This window comes from Asterias rubens, chromosome 7 (assembly GCF_902459465.1).
Source record: "Asterias rubens chromosome 7, eAstRub1.3, whole genome shotgun sequence".
NCBI classification, from domain to species: Eukaryota; Metazoa; Echinodermata; class Asteroidea; order Forcipulatida; family Asteriidae; genus Asterias; species Asterias rubens.
This window is the reverse complement of record NC_047068.1, coordinates 19,202,743-19,223,531: the sequence shown is the minus strand read 5'-3', so window position 1 is coordinate 19,223,531 and position 20,789 is coordinate 19,202,743. Positions and strand designations below refer to the sequence as shown.

The 20,789-nt window shown below is 38.4% G+C and overlaps 1 protein-coding gene across 1 annotated transcript; it reads left to right on the top strand.

Moving 5' to 3' along the window:
• The first annotated feature begins 3,429 nt into the window (after window positions 1–3,429).
• On the top strand, window positions 3,430–18,129 carry LOC117293035 (dual specificity mitogen-activated protein kinase kinase 2-like). Its single transcript, XM_033775243.1, has 12 exons — window positions 3,430–3,481; window positions 4,865–5,051; window positions 6,159–6,219; window positions 6,398–6,511; window positions 7,138–7,257; window positions 13,506–13,625; window positions 14,066–14,117; window positions 15,211–15,338; window positions 16,177–16,254; window positions 16,671–16,819; window positions 17,007–17,052; window positions 17,857–18,129. The coding sequence occupies exons 1-12, from the start codon at window positions 3,460–3,462 to the stop codon at window positions 17,968–17,970; spliced, it is 1,191 nt and encodes a 396-aa protein (XP_033631134.1). The 5' UTR covers window positions 3,430–3,459; the 3' UTR covers window positions 17,971–18,129.
• The last annotated feature ends 2,660 nt before the right edge of the window (window positions 18,130–20,789 follow it).

Genomic DNA, 20,789 nt, shown 5'->3' with positions numbered 1-20,789 from the left:
ATCAATGTTTATTTTCGAAGGCAGTTAGTTGTACCTTCTTGTGTCATTAAACTGTGTACAACGCAACCCACGGTCAACGCTACAATATAAAGGGGGTACAAACACTTATATTTTGTGTGCGTGCATTTCTCAGTATTTGGTGTTATACATTTTTTTGAAGAAATCTAGATGACAGACCAGTGTTTATCTTTCTTCACTAGGAACTCAACCCAACCATTCCAACCTCACATTCCCATGTATGTATGGACTTTCATATCATCTTTACTAAGAACAATCAATGTTGAATTAGTGTTTCGAATGTTCATATATCTTTTCATATATGTATTTTTAAATGTAACATTTTCCTCGGTAAACGGATCAGTGTTAATTGTAAAGAAATAACTAAACAAAATTAATAAACACAATTGTGAAAATCCTCAAAAAAGTCAACAGATATAAAGTGCAGGGCTGATGAACGAACTGAAGTTTTGAGGAAAACCAATGACTATCCTTTACTGTTTTTGATCATCTGTGGTTTTGGTATGCACGCATTATTCAACAGATAAGTGCCGTAGTGGGTGTATATGATGTTAAAATAATGTCCACAGTGTCAAATTAATCATCTTTGCTGATTAATTTTGTTGTATCTAATTAGATACAAACTTGTTGTCCTTAGTTGAAGTCCCCTTGATAGAACCGGGCGTCAATCAGTTTAATACCTAAGACTCCAGACAGTAATTGGGTTTTACTTGTAACAGACTTGACTTTAGGGTACACTATTGGTATATTAGTCAAAATAATTGTTAGAAAAAAACTATGGTAACGAGCAGTGGAGAGCTGTTGATAGTTTAAAACATTGTGAAGAACGGCTCCCTTTGTAGTAACGTAGTTTTTTGAGAAAGAGGTAAATTCTCTCAAATATTGAAAGACTTCTATGCATCTGAAAGCACACACATTGTGCAACAAGGGTGTTTTTCATTTCATAATTTTTTTGCAACTTTCGATGACCAATTGAGTCAAACTTTTCCCAGATTTGTTATTTTGTGCATTATGAATAATGGTTCATTGTGCGTGCGCTTTATATGCTTTACGTAAAAAAAACCGAAAATGATTAAAAGTTGCGTTTAGGTTCCATGGCCCAATTTTCGACAACATTGGGTGCGTTCGATTAGCTTCTGCGGGTCGACCCCGATATGCCCCCGGTACGTTCGAATAGCTTTGACGTCATTCCAGGGGCTGACCCGGGTCAGTCCCAAACCAAGTTCCCTGCTTGTGGAACGGGTCACTTGGGGCTGACCCGCGGTGCACGACGTCACCACGAGAGGGTGAGTGATCGTTCGATTAGCTCTTGTCAGGAGCTCACCCGAATGAGCCCGCGGGTTCGACACAGGGAAGCTATTATCGAACGCACCCATTGTTTGTGTAAAACACATATCGGAACTAATTTTGCCAGACGGTGCTACTTCCTAACTAAAACCATAAAAACACTTGCGCATTATGTCATTGACAATGCACAACACATGTAAAATGCAAAATTATTTGTACGGCTTATGGACGCGAAATAATATCCGATTCCTGGCAATGAGTAATTTGTTTTACTTTTCAATTTAACTACCCGCACACCACAATAGTAGACTTGCGGGTACAACCATTGTGTAAAATCTCTTCTGAGGGAGTGTTGGCTCGATCTGAAATTAGCCGGTTTGGTTCCGACGTTTCGGACAGTATACTCTGCTCGCCTAAGGAGAATGCTGCACTACTGGTGGTGAGTGAGCTTATAATGTATGGCTTGAGGGATGGGGCGGGAAGCTGTGGATTTGTTGCTGGCTGGATGTGTGTGCCATAGTCCAGCATTCTCCAAGACGAGCAGAGTATACTGTTCTAAACCGGCTCTTTTTAGAGAGCCGCGAACACTCCCTCAAAAGAGATTTTACACATGGTTCTCTACTAACTATATATTTATAGTTATTGTGTACAAAACATGTCTGAACTAATTTTGACAAAATTGGTGCTACTTCCTTTGATTAAATTCTTATATAATAAGCAATGTTCAGAGTTTCTGCTGAAACAATACGGAAAGGAATAGATAAGCTCACAGATGATATAACTTACAAGCCATAATTATTTTTTATTATCCACAAGAAGACTATATTGTGTAATAATTTCCATAAACAGTGTGTTCGAATTAATTCACTCAGTGCCCCCGTACTTCGAAGTTTTCTTGACAAGAAGTTACTGGCAGACCTCGACTTGATATGTCAAGAGAGAGACAAACATTAATTTGCAATCTATATGCAAATCGCAATCATCTTCAAGGCCTGTGCTGACCTTCAATCATAATTATTCGATTTAATGTTCATGGAAATAACTTTTCCCATTATTTGTCTCTTGAAACAAAAAGCGGGTTTGGCAGTACGAACCGTAGTGTTAACGCTCCTCTCCAAATTCACCTCTCAAACTTTGTAGCGAGAAGTCAAAAGGTAATTAATAATAAACTGTGAATTATTCCACCATGACGCCATCAGTAAGATGTAAAAGTACTTGAGTCGTAATGAGATACAATGAAGGTCATATTTCTTTGTTTAAATTTCGTAAACTCATCAAAAAAGAGCAAAATTGGCTTTCCCTGCAAGGTTGGCATCAAAAACAAGCTGGTACTCAACAAGGCTATTGTTGTTTGACATTTCTTTTTGACATTTTGTGACATTCAAAGATTACAGGGCTAAAAGGGGGCGTTTCCCCATTGTTTCCAGGCTCCGCCCATATTTGTTGTCCCAAACAGACTTGGCAAGATAAGCACTGTCCCTACTATTGAAGTTTATTTGAATAAGGCCCGGGATGAGTACATCGGTACGTGGCTTATGTTATTTCATTTCGGTATACTTTTATTTGTTGCTATTCAAATGTAGCCCGTGACACCCACCCCGCCCCGCCCCTTCCCCAGCACCGCATGGACATGTGCCAACTGAAGAGGGCGCTGTGCTGATTATTTGCTGCTCATCGCATGACGTATACAAGTTTCGACTGACATTTACACTCAAATCAAATTGTTTGAAGCATTTGAGGATCAAATCCATTTTGATAAAAGACTCTACCGTCACATCAACATACAACACCTCCAACACATTGCCTTTATAATTTAGATGAGTCATTTTCATCGATGAATCACGCAGTGTGTGAGATAATATCTTGAAAAAAGACTAGCCTAAAACGTCATAGGAAAATAGAAAAGTTAAACTCGTTTTCAGTCTGTTGTGATTTTACTCAATCGTTCTGTCTCTTTTTGTCGGTAGATATCATGATTATGGATATATTTTACCCCACATGCTACACATTAAGTGCATAGTATCGCAAAAACAACAACCTATTGACTTCATTTAATAACTTTGTCGCATTTCGCCGTTATACTAAAAAGGTATCGACTGGGAAAGTTTACTACAATGACCTCAAATGACCTGATGTAAAATTTACTCATCCAAAATGGCGTTGAATCGAGCGAATGGTGAGTCATTTCGGTCTTCTTTTGGGACTGATTTCATCTTTGAAATATCCTCAAATCTCACTAAAAATTATTGAATTGTTGTGCTTATATCAAGTGTTTTCTTTCTTGTATTTGGAATAAATAAACGTTATCTAGTTTGGGAATAATTATGAATTATTTGGGGGTGGGTTGATAAATTGATTCCGGTTTTTTTTTTTACCATCTTCGCCTATTGCATGCAACACACACAGGGCAGTTGCATTCTGTCACTGAATAGGTTTTATTTCATGAGTCATTTACAAAATTACATTTAACTGTGTAGTCTTTTCGATGTGACAGTCATGTCATCCTACAGTTGTGACAATTACTTCGTTTGTTCTGTCAATTAACGAAAAGTGGCAAATACAATAGGGGTAAACATGCAAAAATATGAAATGTTGAATTGTGAAAAAGAAAGCAAAGAAAAAGGACATCTGTCTCTCACGACACGAGTCACAGTCCTCACTCAGTCAGTGTCAAATCTGCATCTGCATCTGCATGTGCATCTGTCAGCTACTGTACAAATTGTCAAATTGTCAGTCTGTTTATATTTTACAATTAGGATTCAATGAGTGAATGACAAGTGACAGTAACCGACTGAGACCATCTGAAACCTTTTGGGAGTGACACTTACTTACTAGCTGCTTGTTGTATCCATTAGTTAGCCCAACTTACAACTAAACTTTATGAAAAATTTTATGGGTAGTGAAGCCTTTAGTTAGTATATTATAGCCAATGCCAAGTACACCACCATCCGCCTCCTCAACAACCAACTTCTGTTTTGTTTGGTGCATACCCTATGGGCGGGTCTTTGGTTTAAACTAGCCAAGATTAGACTACCCTTTTAAAAAGTTATTGCAAATTGTTTTCAATTTATTCAGAATTACTTCCCTGTATGTGTGGGTGGATTGCAGACTTTGGACCCACCCACAATGTAATGCCATCTCAAAATGAGGCACAAAGTGGGCGTGTTTAGTAAAACTAACTAGCCAGGCCTGTAATAGTCCCCCTAATAAATACATTTATAAAGTGGTGCAGTGCCGTTCATTTGCCCTCAAGCCTTTGCTGCCCAGACTTTGTGTTTTTATTGCTGTAAATGTGCAATTCTGATACTCAAAACTTACAAGTCAACGAAGTAGCCAGGCTACACACATTTAGTTATGCTGCTATAGGTGTCAGTTAAGCTACAATAACCATAGCTCAACTGGTCCTTGACATACAATGAACCGTGTTGCTGTTAAATTTGGGAACTGAAAAAAAAATCTTTCCAACATTTTAATATGCTCAATTGTGACGCCCTTTCGCTTGAATTTCATGACAGGTATGTTTAACTTTTATATCTTTTTTTTTTCTTTGAAAAAGTAGATGATAAGTCAAGGCCAGGACTGAAGAAGTTGGATTTCACACGCATTAGTCTCAATGATAATCCAGAAAGCACAGTGCTGGATGGAATGTCATCTAGCAGACTAAGTCTAGTAACTAGCCCCAGTGATTCCAGCATTAGTAGTACACACAGTAGCAATGGCAGCCATCAAAGAGCCGAGTCCACACTGTAAGTACACAGACTGTATCTATGAAGTCTAGGTTCCAGACTTTCCTAGGGCCATTTTCACTACTAAAAAAAAATCCCAATTTGCAATCGCAAAACGAAAATCCATCACTCTTGTTGATTTCACTAGAGTCATCGCGATGAAATAAAATGGAAAATAAAGTCTTTGTCTGAGGCTAAAACAGAATGAAAAACTCTAAACTATATTTAGTTTTGAAAATGACAGAATCGTTTTAAATAATCCCAAAGAGTTAATACCGTCTTTGAACAAAATCTTTAAAATTATACTCTCATTACTTTACTAAGCTTACCAGTAAATTAATTATTATAATAATTAATAACTATAATGAGGAATTTGATTAAGTGCCCTTTCCCTAGGATACAAAGTGCGTACATGAAAGAATAAACTTAATGGTTGAAGAGATAAGTTTTGGGTTCTTTCTGAACTGAGATGTGGAGATGGAATTCCTGAAACATTGTTTTCAATCACAGTTCATTGGGTCTGATAGCAGTTCTTATAGCACTAGGGTGTCACTTGAATAGTGGAAAAATAACAATTAAAGCAGGAAGAAAAATAATATAATTCATTGTAAAAAGATATTACTATGTTAAATTTGCATCGGGGGTTAAAGAACATTTATTTAGGTTTTACCCTTGTACAGGCATATTACTCTAGTGGGATTCAAACCCAGCCGTCGATTTCACCAAACTCTTCCTAACTTAGGATTAATCTTAGGACTTAGGACGAGTAAAGTTCCGTATTCAAATACGTAGGACGGGTTACTCATCATAACTTGAGTTAGGATTCATCCTAGCATTTCATGAAATCGGCTTCAGGACCTGTAAAATTCTAGGGCAGTGTCTTTCCAACGAAAGACCGCTGAAATATATATATTGTCTGAGCTACCATGAGCTAATCAAAACAGACTATCTGATTGGTGCTACAAAGTCGTAGAATAAATTACGGTTCTGTGTGAAGGAAAAATTTACATTTTGAAGTGTATGTATTTTTTTTACCAAAACAGAGTTTTTACTTTGAAGTGTTGATATGATTGTGTGACCTCTTAGAAATATTTTGAAACTAATTATCATCTTTGTCTTGTCCTACAGTGATAGAATTCGTTCCCGCAGTCTGGACTCCATCGGCAAGCTCAGTATTTCTCCTGATGAAGTAGGTTGAATTATTCTAAGATTATCTATAAAAAATGGATGACTATATTATTCATGAAAAACCTTTACAGGCAACTAAATTTAGAGCTAACATTGTTTTTGATTTCAAAGATTACACTAATAGTTGAGATTTCATTGTCTGGATTTATATTTAACAATTTTTTCTTTTCTTTATACAGACATATGACTTTACATCCGAAGATTTGGAAGACAGAGGAGAGATTGGGCGAGGTGCGTTTGGTTCCGTTAGTAAAATGTGGCATTCAAGGAGTGATTCCATTATGGCAGTCAAGGTAAATTAATATGTTATGCCTTCTTGCTAAAACCAGACCCTACTTGATTCCCTGGGTTTCCCCTGGAATAATTCTCTGGGGTTTTCCTCCCACATCTAAAACTGAAACTTTCTTATTTTTTTTCCTTTTGGGTTCTTGTCTAGTACAGTGATTAAAGACACTAGACACTATTGGTAATTTGTCAAAGACCAGTCTTCTCACTTGGTGTATCTCAACGTATGCATAAAATAACAAACCTGTGAAAATTTGAGCTCAATTGGTCGCCGAAGTTGCGAGATAATAATGAAAGAAAAAACACCCTTGTTACACCAAGTCGTGTGCTTTCAGATGCTTGATTTCGAGACCTCAAATTCTAAATCTGAGGTCTCGAAATCAAATTCATGGAAAAATTACTTCTTTCACAAAAACTACGTTACTTCAGAGGGAGCCGTTTCTCACAATGTTTTATACTATCAACAGCTCTCCATTAATTGTAACTAAGTAAGTTTTTATTCTAAAAATTATTTTGAGTAATTACCAATAGTGTCCACTGCCTTTAAGTTTGCTTTTCTGAGAGTTCTTAGGTTCAACCAGAATAAATGTCATATTGCTACATAATAAACACATTTTGGTGGTTTTTATTTCAGCGAATTCGATCTACGGTAGATGAGAAGGAACAGAAACAACTCTTGATGGATCTTGACGTCGTTAAGAGAAGTAATCACTGTCCATGTATTATCAAGTTCTTTGGAGCGCTGTTCAAAGAGGTAATAATAATAACAATAACATGCATTTATATAGCGCTTAATACCAGGTTTCTAGGCGCTGCAACAAGAAGTGTACAATAACAAAGAAATGACAATTTAAAGTGGGATGAAATAGCAAAAACAAGACAGCTTAGATGGGTTTCAATGGTGTTTTGAGAGCAGTTTTATATGAGTCCAATGTAGTGGAGGCACGGATGTGGACAGGAAGAGTTGTTCCAGAGAGTGGGTGTGGCGATTGAGAAGGCTCGTTTTCCATAGCGAGTGCGAGGGGATAGGTGCGAGGTGAGCTCACAACAGTCAAATTTGGATTTGGACTAATCTAGTTGGGGGTAAATTTGCATGAGAAATTTTAAACAGGGCCCAATTTCATAGAACCACTTGAGCAGGCTAAGCGGAAATGAGCAGAATACCAGTCACAAATTGTACTTGTGGTATGGTAGTTTGGCTTGTAACCATATTCTAGTAAGCATAATGGTGTTGTGCTAAGCTACTTTTCTGTGCTTAAAGGCACTGGACACTGTTGGTAATTGTCAAAGACCAATATTCTCAATATATATGCATGAAATAACAAACCTGTGAAAATTTTGACATCGGTGGTGGTCCTATGCGATCGGTGATCAACTTTAGCGAGCAGTGATAAAACACGATCGGTGGTCCATTTTAGCGATCGGTCATGCATATTCATGATCGGTGATGGTATATAGCGATCGGTCATGCATATTCACGACCGTTGATGGCTTTTTGCAATCGGTGGTCAACTTTAGTGATCGATGGTGGCTTTTTGCAATCGGTCAACTTTAGCGATCGGTGGTGGCTTTTTGCAGTCGGTCAACGTTAGGGAGCGGTGGTGGCTTTTTGCAGTTAGTAAACTTTAGGGATCGGTGATGGCTTTTTGCAATCGGTCAACTTCAGGGATCGGTGATGGCTTTTTGCATGCGGTCAACTTTAGTGATCGGTGGTGGCTTTTTGCAATCGGTCAACTTTAGTGATCGGTGGTGGCTTTTTGCAATCGGTCAACTTTAGGGATCGGTGATGGCTTTTTGCAATCGGTCAACTTAAGGGATCGGAGGTGGCTTTTTGCAATCAGTCAACTTTAGGGATCGGTGGTGGCTTTTTGCAATCGGTCAACTTTTGCAACCGGTGATGGAATTTTGGGATATCCGAATTTTGCGTCCGGTCGGTGCAGGCCTACTTCAAAACCTATGATTGTGTAGATTGTGGATATTAGTTGTTGTTATTTTCTAGTTCACATCACCATGGAGGAATAAATTACACTCACCAGCGGGTTGACTGACATGCCAAACATTTTTAGAAGAGTACCATTTTATAACTATGTAAGGGGGAACGCAACAAACATCAAATTAATCAGCTCTTTCTAAAAAGATAATAATAATAATAACAAATGGGTAGGAGAGGGTGTGGAAGGGTTATCTATGTCCCACAATTGGTTGTCGTCTTCCGGAAATGGTAGGGACTTTTCGTTTTCGACGACGGATGGTTCTGCGATGGTTGTTCAGCTAAACGTTGTCGTTTTCAGCACAATGAAGATTCATCCCAAGTACTGTCGTAGAAATTGAGGGACGACCGTCCTCAAAGCCGACGCATGCGCAGATGACGCCAAATGTCATCTTTACCGTCGCAGAACCATCCGTCATTGAAAACAAAAAGTCCCTGGTGTATGCCGGGGAAATACAAATATTTATATTCAGTGAAGGGAAATGTTTTTGAACAAGAGTCTCTACCGATAGTTTTGTGTGTAAGGGGAAATCTGAAATCATACAAGTAGCCCTGTGTAAACAGACCCGGAGGTGAGAACATTATGACCACACAAAAACCGTTTTAATGGAAAACACATATTATGTGCATCATGAATGTGATGGACAAACACAGACCGGGACGCACTCAACACGTTTTATAAAAGGCTAGGTAAAGTATTATACAAATATTTCCTTGTAACAAACGGAGAGGCATGTATTAATTGAATCCAAAGCGAAACACATACTGTATAAAGTTCTTAATTTAGGGGGGGGGGTGTATAAAGTATAAAGATAAAAGAGTTAAATCTTATATAAAATTGAAGCTTGAAAATAAGCTTTACTCTAAACGTAATTTTGTTTTAAATTATTAATTAATTAACCTTGTGATCTTCATTTGCATATTTAATTAGTAAATCTTAGTAGAGCGCCATATCTCAAGAAGTATACTTCCGGGTCAACCGGAAGTTGGCCCATTTTTTGTTTCAGTTATACTACACAATCAATCTTCATTTTTTGTTTCAGTTATAGACTCCTTTCAAATTTTTTCTTTGGAAAACCGTGACCCTATTTTCGGGTCAACCTGAATTGGGACCAGATCTCAAGACCTATACAACCTATTTCAAACTTGTTCCAGTTTCCGCGACCCCATGTTGACCTCTACTTCCGGGTCAACCGGAAGTGGGACCATATCTCGAGAACTACACAACCGATTTTCAAACTTTTGTTTCAGTTGCACACTCCTTTGTGTTAAATATTAACTTTGAAAAATGTGTCCCCTTGTTGACCTCTACTTCAGGGTCAACTGGAAGTGGGACCATACCTCAAGAACTACACAACTAATTTTCAAACCCTTTTTTACTTAGAGACTCTTTGAGCATTAAGGATTAACCTTAACAAAATTTGGCCCCCATATTGACCTAGCTCTACTTCCAGGTCAACCGGAAGTGGGACAATATCCCAAGAACTTCACAACCTATGTTCAAACCTTTTTTCAGTTATAGCCTAACAAACAATACAGTATCGGGCCAATGGTGGCATGTACCGGCGTCGAGTTTCGATACGGTGCCGTTAATTATGATGATGATATTGAGCCAGAATTGGGCCAGTGCTGGCCTTCTTCCGGTCAAGCGTCATGTCCTTGCTAGTAAAATGCCCACACTGGGCCAATGTCGGTTTTATAGAGGCAAACTATTTTAGTTAGGACGGAGGTTTGCCTGTCTTGGCCAATATTGGTTTTGTGCGGCACAACGTTTCGGCAAAATTATGAACCTTTAATGGGCCAATGCTGGTTTTGTAGCGGTGCACCATTTTGGGAAAGTGGTAGAAAACCTGCAGTGGTCCAATACTGGTTTTGTGGCACACCATTTGGGAAAACAGGCAGAAAACCTCTCATTGAGCCAATACTGGTTGTAGCTGCACACCATTTTTTGTCAAAATGGTGTCATTATAGAAAACCTTTTCGGGGCCAATCATGCCAATACTGGCTTTGGCAAAACGGTAAAGAAATATGTTCTAATGACTAAACCGACTTGATATTTAAAAAGGAATTAGCCCATGCAAGTTATTGAAGCTGGGGTGGATTTCACAAAGAGGTTAGACTAGTCTTATCTCGAGTTAGGAAGAGTTAATCGTCCTAACTTAGGACTAGCCATACGTTTCTTATATCTCCAAGGACTATGTCCTAAGTTAGGACTAGGCCTAACTCTCTGTGAAATCGACCCCTGATGGTACCGGCATTTTGAGAAACCGAATACTACTAATAAAACAAAATTCTAAAATGTATACCTCCTTTTTTAGTTTATTGGTTTTTACAAAGCATTTTTAATTTGATTTATGCATTGCTGCTGTTTTTTCATTTTTTATGTTTTGTGTTTATCATGGACAACTACACTTTATTGTAATGAACTTTTTTATTGCAAAGTAATTCCATTTAAATTTAATATATTTAATGTACTTTTTGCATTTTTATTTTATTAATAAAAACTTACGAGTTAAAATGCTGGTTGAATTTTCGTCTGATAATGAAAGTTTTACTTTCTGTCATCTGTCTACTGGTTTGTTGGCGGCACACCATTTTGCCAAAATTTTCAGATGAAAATTCAACCAGCAATTTAACTCGTAAGTTTTTATTAATAAAATAAAAATGCAAAAAGTACATTAAATATATTAAATTTAAATGGAATTACTTTGCAATAAAAAAGTTCATTACAATAAAGTGTAGTTGTCCATGATAAACACAAAACATAAAAAATTAAAAAACAGCAGCAATGCATAAATCAAATTAAAAATGTTGTGCCGCACAAAACCAATATTGGCCAAGACAGGCAAACCTCCGTCCTAACTAAAATAGTTTGCCTCTATAAAACCGACATTGGCCCAGTGTGGGCACTTTACTAGCAAGGACATGACGCTTGACCGGAAGAAGGCCAGCACTGGCCCAATTCTGGCTCAATATCATCATCATAATTAACGGCACCGTATCGAAACTCGACGCCGGTACATGCCACCATTGGCCCGATACTGTATTGTTTGTTAGGCTATAACTGAAAAAAGGTTTGAACATAGGTTGTGAAGTTCTTGGGATATTGTCCCACTTCCGGTTGACCTGGAAGTAGAGCTAGGTCAATATGGGGGCCAAATTTTGTTATGGTTAATCCTTAATGCTCAAAGAGTCTCTAAGTAAAAAAGGGTTTGAAAATTAGTGGTGTAGTTCTTGAGGTATGGTCCCACTTCCGGTTGACCCTGAAGTAGAGGTCAACATGGGGACACATTTTTCAAAGTTAATATTTAACACAAAGGAGTGTGCAACTGAAACAAAAGTTTGAAAATCGGTTGTGTATTTCTCGAGATATGGTCCCACTTCCGGTTGACCCGGAAGTAGAGGTCAACATGGGGTCGCGGAAACTGGAACAAGTTTGAAATAGGTTGTATAGGTCTTGAGATCTGGTCCCAATTCAGGTTGACCCGAAAATAGAGGTCAACATGGGGTCACGGTTTTCCAAAGTAAAAATTTAAAAGGAGTCTATAACTGAAACAAAAAATGAAGATTGATTGTGTAGTATAACTGAAACAAAAAATGGGCCAACTTCCGGTTGACCCGGAAGTATACTTCTTGAGATATGGCGCTCTACTAAGATTTACTAATTAAATATGCAAATGAAGATCACAAGGTTAATTAATTAATAATTTAAAACAAAATTACGTTTAGAGTAAAGCTTATTTTCAAGTTTCAATTTTATATAAGATTTAACTCTTTTATCTTTATACTTTATACACCCCCCCCCCCTAAATTAAGAACTTTATATAGTACGTTTTTCGCTTTGGATTCAATTAATACGTGCCTCTCCGTTTATTACAAGGAAATATTTGTATAATACTTTACCTAGCCTTTTATAAAACGTGTTGAGTGCGTTCCGGTCTGTGTTTGTCCATCACATTCATGATGCACATAATATGTGTTTTCCATCAAAACGGTTTTTGTGTGGTCATAATGTTCTCACCTCCGGGTCTGTTTACACAGGGCTACTTGTATGATTTCAGATTTCCCCTTACACACAAAACTATCGGTAGAGACTCTTGTTCAAAAACATTTCCCTTCACTGAATATAAATATTTGTATTTCCCCGGCATACACCATTTCCGGAAGACGACAACCAATTGTGGGACATAGATAACCCTTCCACACCCTCTCCTACCCATTTGTTATTATTATTATTATCTTTTTAGACAGAGCTGATTAATTTGATGTTTGTTGCGTTCCCCCTTACATAGTTATAAAATGGTACTCTTCTAAAAATGTTTGGCATGTCAGTCAACCCGCTGGTGAGTGTAATTTATTCCTCCATGGTGGTGTGAACTAGAAAATAACAACTAATATCCACAATCTACACAATCATAGGTTTTGAAGTAGGCCTGCACCGACCGGACGCAAAATTCGGATATCCCAAAATCCCATCACCGGTTGCAAAAGTTGACCGATTGCAAAAAGCCACCACCATTCCCTAAAGTTGACTGATTGCAAAAAGCCACCACCGATCCCTTAAGTTGACCGATTGCAAAAACCATCACCGATCCCTAAAGTTGACCGATTGCAAAAAGCCACCACCGATCACTAAAGTTGACCGATTGCAAAAAGCCACCACCGATCCCTAAAGTTGACCACCGATTGCAAAAAGCCATCAACGGTCGTGAATATGCATGACCGATCGCTATATACCATCACCGATCATGAATATGCATGACCGATCGCTAAAATGGACCACTGATCGTGTTTTATCACCGCTCGCTAAAGTTGATCACCGATCGCATAGGACCACCACCGATGACAAATTTGATCACCGGTTGCAAAAGACCATCACCGATGATTAAATGCCTCTTTGGCGTTCCATAGAAGCCCGCTGCCCTGCAGTCTTGTTAATGTTTTCTTCAATTCTTGCCCTGTCGTGTACACAACATTCCTTAATTCTGTTTTTTTTTTCTTCCCTATTTTAGGGTGATTGCTGGATATGCATGGAGCTGATGGATACCTCATTAGATAAAGTCTACAGATTTGTGTGTGAACATCTCAAGAGTCGTATCCCTGAACCCATCCTAGGAAAGATCACCGTCTCTGTAAGTAATAACTGTTATAACTTCAATAACTGACAGTGACGTAATGATCGGGCCCAATTTCCTGAAGCTGTTAAGCAGAAAATACTGCTTGACAATTGTTATGCACAAATCAAGTGAGGCACCAGCCACAACGATGCAAACTTAATGTAATTTTGGCTGGTAAACTGCTTCTGATAAGCAATACTATTCTGTGCTTAGCAGTTTTTTGTGCTTACAGGCTTTATAAAATTGGGCCCAGAGGTTAATTTTCTATTTACTACACAACAACAAAGGTGGATGACATCAACTAGAACACATGGCTGCACTAAACTAGTCAACAGAGGGGACTATACACTAACTCAGCACAGGTAACCACAATGACTGTGATAGATAGCAAAACTAATCAGAGGATCTAGACGTACATGTAAGGAATAAATGAGTTCAAATAATTCTTTCCACAGACTGTCACAGCTCTGAATTATCTGAAGGAGGAACTCACAATCATCCACAGAGGTAAGGTTATCCACACCTTTCATTTCTCATTGTTCTTTTTGTATAAGAGTTTTCTGTATCAGTTTTTTTTTTTTTTTTTTTTTTTTTTTAATAGCTGCTAAGAAAAATTGCAGTCCGAATTGTCAGTTACGTTAAAGTTTGGTGTTTCATGGCTTAAATGGGCACTGGACTCAAGCTCTTGTTGTGTTTGTGATGAGCAGAGTGTAGGTTCAAGTCCCAGTCTTATCTTGTGTCCTTAAAGCAAGACACTTGACCATTATTGCTTTGTCATACTGTTACATCGGGTGAAAGGTTATTGGCATAGTGCCCTCATAGGTAGAATTTGTTCTATAGAGCAAATGGGCCTAGTCTGTAATAGGGTTAATTCTTTCACAATGTGTTGCTTAGGTTGTCATGGCTGTGTTGTTTAGAGCATCAAATTCAAACTCTGGTGGTTAAGTCATGGTGGTGTGGGTTTGAGTTCCGGATGTGACACTTGTGTCCTTGAGCAAGATGCTTTACTATAATTGCTTCTCTTCACTCAGTGGTGTAAATGGGTACCTGCGAGGGTCGAGGTTGATATTGTGTATGGAAAAGCCGGATGTGACACTTGTGTCCTTGAGCAAGATGCTTTACTATAATTGCTTCTCTTCACTCAGTGGTGTAAATGGGTACCTGCGAGGGTCGAGGTTGATATTGTGTATGGAAAAGCCTTGATAATAATAATAATAGAAATAATAATACAAAGCATTTATAAGGCGCTATATAAAGAACAGAGCGCCTAACAAAGAGAAGGCAACACAAGAACAAAAACAAAACAAAAAAACAGACCAACAACAGGCCAAGAGATAAAGAAAAAGAGGAGCACATTAGGATGGCTCTTGGAATCAAAATGTCTTGAGGAGGCGATTAAACACAGCCAACGACGCAGCCTCTCTCAGACTTGTTGTTAGCGCGTTCTACAAGCGTGGTGCAGCAACTGCCAGGGCTGTGTCCCCGGCTTTCCTTTTGGATCTAGGAATGGATCTACTTTTATGAAGATCGAATTAATATGGTCTTTGTAAAATGCGCTGTATAAAAACTTGTTATTATTATTTATCGTTTGTCATTGCAGATGTGAAGCCCTCTAACATCCTTCTAGATACCAAAGGCAACATCAAGCTATGTGACTTTGGCATCAGTGGTCAACTTGTAGACTCCATTGCTAAGACCAGAGACGCAGGATGCAAACCATACATGGCTGTAAGTAGATTGTATCTAGGCTTGCAAAATTGTTTTACCTTAGGGGCACAGTACAAAATGAACCAATGGAGTAGACTTAAACTGGGAGGACGCAAAAAAAATTAGTTTTTTAAAATGTAGTGGTGCACTAATTAGTTGAATTGCTTTTTTAGATCTGGGCCTAATTTCATGGCTCTGCTTACCATAAGCAAAGGATCAGCGCTTACAGAAGCAGTGAATTCCGTGCTATGTCAAGCGTATTTCACGGGTTAGCGGGGGGTTTCTGCTTGTGCCCTTGGGTGCCCCAAACTTACTAGGCGTTCTTCCCTTACACAACTAGCGCAGAATTTCAGCGCTTGCCCTGTAAGCACTGAATTTAGCATTAAGGAGAGTCATGAAATTGGGCCCTGCTTCACACTTGCTTGAACTGAGGTCAAAATCTCATGTGACATGTGTCCTTTAAATAGGAACTGACATTGGTGAATATTCTGTCTTAAAGGATTTGGGTACTTTTTTAACACAAAACACAATGTCCACAGATTTACATTAAATTTACACCGTTTGAAGATAGTGAACAAACTAGTAGAAAGCTAAACCTTAAAATATCGATTGCTGAGGTGCTGTAGTTTTTGAGAAATGAGTAAAACAAATGATAACTGGTAAATATGTATTATATGCTAAAATACTACCATCATTATCTTCAAACTGTGTGAGATTAATGAAAATCTGGGGACATTGTATTTTGTGTCCTACAAAAAGTGCCTAAAACTCTTTATAAGAAGAAATAAAGCAGAAAGTAAATCAAACATTAAATAATGTGAAATATAACTTATTATCATATTGATGTTTTGATTATTAGCCTGAGAGAATAGATCCATTGGCGTCAAGGGAAGGCTACGACGTCAGATCCGATGTATGGAGTCTTGGAATCACATTAGTAAGTAGTCTCTGTTTACCCCTAACTCCCTCAAGTATTAACTACAACCCTTCCTCACTCTAAAGAAAATACACCATCCAAACTGTTCAACTCTTGACCATGTTAAGAGTCTCTGCCTGTAAGAATGTATCAAGTGGTGATTCATGGGTTTTCAGATCTTCTTCAAAAAGATTATAGTGATACGTCATCATACCAAACAAATAAATCAAAAATATTAGTTTGCTGATGCTTTAGGTTTGGGAGTTATCAGTTATCAAAATTTTAAGACGTATTAGCTCGAGTTAGGATGAGTAACTCATTGTAACTTGAGACACGTCCTAATGAACAAACTTTTTCATCGGGTCAATCTTAGTGTTTGTTATCACTTATGGCAGCGGCTGTTTTAACAATTTCTTATTTTCTCTGTGCTATTGTAGATTGAGTTAGCGACAGGGAAGTTTCCCTATCCCAAATGGAACAGTGTGTTTGATCAGCTAGCGCAGGTTGTTAAAGGCCCACCACCAAGGCTTTTCAGTTCAGCTGATCTACCATTCTCAAAGAACTTCACAGACTTTGTCAGTCAATGGTAAGTCAAGAATAATTGGGGTCTTCGGATGTTTTCATTTTGTAAAGGGCACATCCATTGGAACATCTTAAGTCTATGGGAAACTTTGATGGGTAGAGGTGAAAGTGTTTGCTCTTCATTTGTATGATCTTTTTTTATTGTAAACTATTCATTTTTATAATTTTTTTATTTTATGATTATTTTTCAGTGTAACAAAGAATGAGAAGGAGAGACCGAAGTACAAGCAGCTCTTGGTGAGTTCTTTACAAATATTGGCTTTTAAATAATAATTATGGCTTCTTTGCGCTCATATCCGTCACTGCGATCAGTATTTCGTGCAAGATGCATGTGGGGCTATGTTTAAAATATGAGACCTACTTCTTTTTTTTACAAGGCCCTGTGGCGCAATATGCTGCCAATTAAACTAGGAACACCAGAGCGAACCCCTTCTCTGTTCAGGGCACTGGGTTATTTTACGTGCGTTACACAACACACAGGACAAATAATTTGATGTCTCATCTGAAGGACAAAGCAATGGTTAAGTGTCTTGCTTAATGACACAAATGTCACAACCAGGACTGGAACCCACACTCTGCTGATCAGAAACACCAGAGCTTGAGTTGGGTACTCTTATCCGCTCGGCCACAGCTTAAGGTATATTAACCTGACTGATTGGTCACGAACAAAGGACATCAAGTCAAGACACAAAACAGGCTTGTCTTTAGCACAGGGATTAATAACAGGTTTCTTCTGGAAAAAACCAAGCCCCTTGTTTACAAACAGGCGAACTTAACATTGGCTCGGCTCATGACAACATCGATGTCTGAACCAAGGCAGTCCAGAGTCAATCCAAACCACAGCAACAGTCGATTGTTGACTTCTAGCGCTTGTAGTTGCTACTAACTGTTTCAGACGTTAAACTTTCAATGTACTGAATTCAGAATTCTGTTAGACACAACTCTGGAGCTCCTATGAAATGTTTTTTGTTTTAAACAGCCTACGTGTGATTAAACCCGATGTCAGGAGTTGATTTTTGTTGTCATTTATGATAATTGCAGGAACATCCGTTCATCAGGAAATACGAAAGAGAACATGTCGATGTAGCTGGATACGTCTCAAATATCGTTGAACAGATGAACGAGGCAGGGTTGAACTTTAACATGGATTATTAATTGCATCAAATCAGGTAGAGTTATTGTAAATGTGATTGTAAGCTAGAGCTGTCATAACTGGCTCTCGGGTGTTTTAACTAGCATTGGCCAGCAGACCACTCTTAAAGGCACTGGACACTAATGGTAATTACTCAAAACACGTTACTTGGTAATGAGCAGTGAAGAGCTGTTGAAAGTACAAAATATTGTTGGTCCCTCTGAAGTTGCGTAGTTTTTGAGGAAGAGGTAATTTCTCACTAAAGCATTTTATTAGGCATCTGCAATCACACAAATTTGTGCAACAAGAGTGTTTTTCTTGTTATTCTCTTGCGAATTCGATGACCAATTGAATCAAAATGTTCACAGATTTGTTATTTAATGCATATTCTAGGAAACACCAAGTGAGAATACTGGTCTTTGACAATTACCAAAGTTGTCCAGTGCCTTTAAAGGAGAGCGCTGTGAGGTTTCAGGTCAGATGTAGATGTGAATAATGTATGTAGGCCAATAAGGGTAAACCAAGTAAACATGAAGGTGCTCTTTCTAGGCCTAATCCACTTCTTATCTCTCCACCCCCCTCCTGTTCCGCCCTTGCCCCGCCTCCCTCTACTCATTGTACATATTAAAATGCTCTGATCATTAGACTCTAAGACCATGTCATAATTTAGCGACTTCGGCTATGGCTATTATCATTAGCTGCAGCCATGGACAAGTTCACGCAAGGACTATCATTGCCCATAGTTTGACTAGCATTGCCCAAACTCTGTGTAGTTGGACTACGCTAGTCGACTATTTGGAACCAACCTACCGGGCATGGTCGCATCGCTGGCTACCACAGGCATGTAACCTTTCAGCTGAGCGGCTGATTTCCTGTTTTTCTTTTCAAAACAGTGCCCGAAAGTTAAGTGTGATTGGCCACTTCCTCTTTCTTTTTGCAATGAGAAAGTTGCATGTCTGCTGCCAACAGCCGGTTTCATTGCACAGTGCAGAGTGGACCAGTGCAGAGTGGAGCAGGACAGTTCTTTTCAGAACTGAGAAGTCTACCGAACAATCCGATAAATCTACTCCGCGGTAGTAGAATATATAGCAAGACAGTTCTCTAAGAACAAACTCTACCTGGCAAGTAGATACACACATGGTGTTACCACAAACCAATGATTATTATTGATACCTCACCATGCAATGCCTCAAATCATACACAAAGTGGACCAGTTATAACCAAATGATAACATGCATTAAGTTGCCGGTCGCCCTGAGATGACGTGACATGAGTCGTTCGCACTTCAACTGCTGTGCGCTTGCCTGCGTACGTCACTAAACAACCACTCGTTAACCCTTGATCCTTGCGCAAACTTGACCCTGGCTAGCAGCCAATAGGTTGAAGAACGGATAGTTTCAGCTATCCGGCCATATTAACTGCTAAAGCTGACAATTTGATTTAGCATACACTTGTTAAACTAAAGTAACAGTGCAGAACAGTACATGTACATGTCAGTCAAAGTAAATCAAATAAATTAAAAAAAATTGTGTCTGTATGAATGAAGTCAATACCTGAAGCCATGGAAATACATGTATGCCCTAAGCACTAACAAATTAACTAGATTAACATTATCATGTGTATAAATTCTAAGCAATTTAACCTATAACAAACCTTGTTCTTACTAAAAAAAAAACTTATGTCAATAAACTAACTATAAAGAACAACTATATGCAAAAACATTTGAGAGCCTGAGTGTTGTGAAATATTGCAAGAAATATTTGTGAAGCAGATACATGTAGGTGTAAAATTAAAATAGGAATGATAAACATACTTGGAGCTATTGACCTAAATCCAAAACTGCGAGATTTTATGTAAAATATAAAAAACTCTGTCGGGCAGACGGTCAAAACTGTAATTTTGATGCAAGGAATTAATCCATTGAAAGCGCCCTCATGTGGGCAAAAGTTAATATTTAAATTCAGCTCGATTGTCCCCTGTCTTAATCCACAAGGATAAAGACAGGTACATGTTTTTCAGAACCAGTGATTTCATTGGATACAATGATCTCATGGATAAACATGCAGTGATGTTGCTTTACATATCTGTGTTTTGATTGGTCGGGGATGATGTGATTGCAGCTGACAAACATCACCTCGGACCAATCAAAACACAGCTTCGTTTGGTCGTCTGCATGCAGTATCCGCATGTGTATTATGTACAGTACATGTAATGTTGGTGTAGAACTGTGTGTGAAATGAATGTAGGTGAAAGGTGCATATGGACCGGGATTGACCTATGCTAGAGGCAACCCTCTGGCTTTACTCACGAGCCTTGAAACGTGACGTCGGATGTTCAGATAAGATTGTCACTTGTTTTTCCTATGTATGACTACCGTAATTAGAGGATAAAAGCAATCTAAAGGATTGGGGTACTTTGTTTAGCACAAAACATAATGTCCACAGATTTACTTACACAGTTTGAAGATAATGGTAATACAAGGCTTCCCTTAAAGTATTACTTGTGTAGGTGCTATAGTTTTTGAGAAATAAGTTAAACAATGTCTGAAAAATTCGTTTTACATGCTAAAATAACTATTTCGGTCTCAGTGAGACGAAAATTATTTTCGGTACTTGTTTTATTCAGTTCTCAAAAACTACAGCACCTGAGTGGAGCCCACTGTTTCATATCATCCATACCCTTAAAGCTTCACTGAACACGCTAAGTTTTGTATGCATTGGTCCAGTGGTAGACTTGGGGACAAATCGTTATTGGTCTTCCGCTGTGAGATAGTCGAGTTGTGGCGATGCTCTCGCGAGATTACTGCTCTCGTGTGAACTGCTGGTTGCCGGCTTCTACTTCC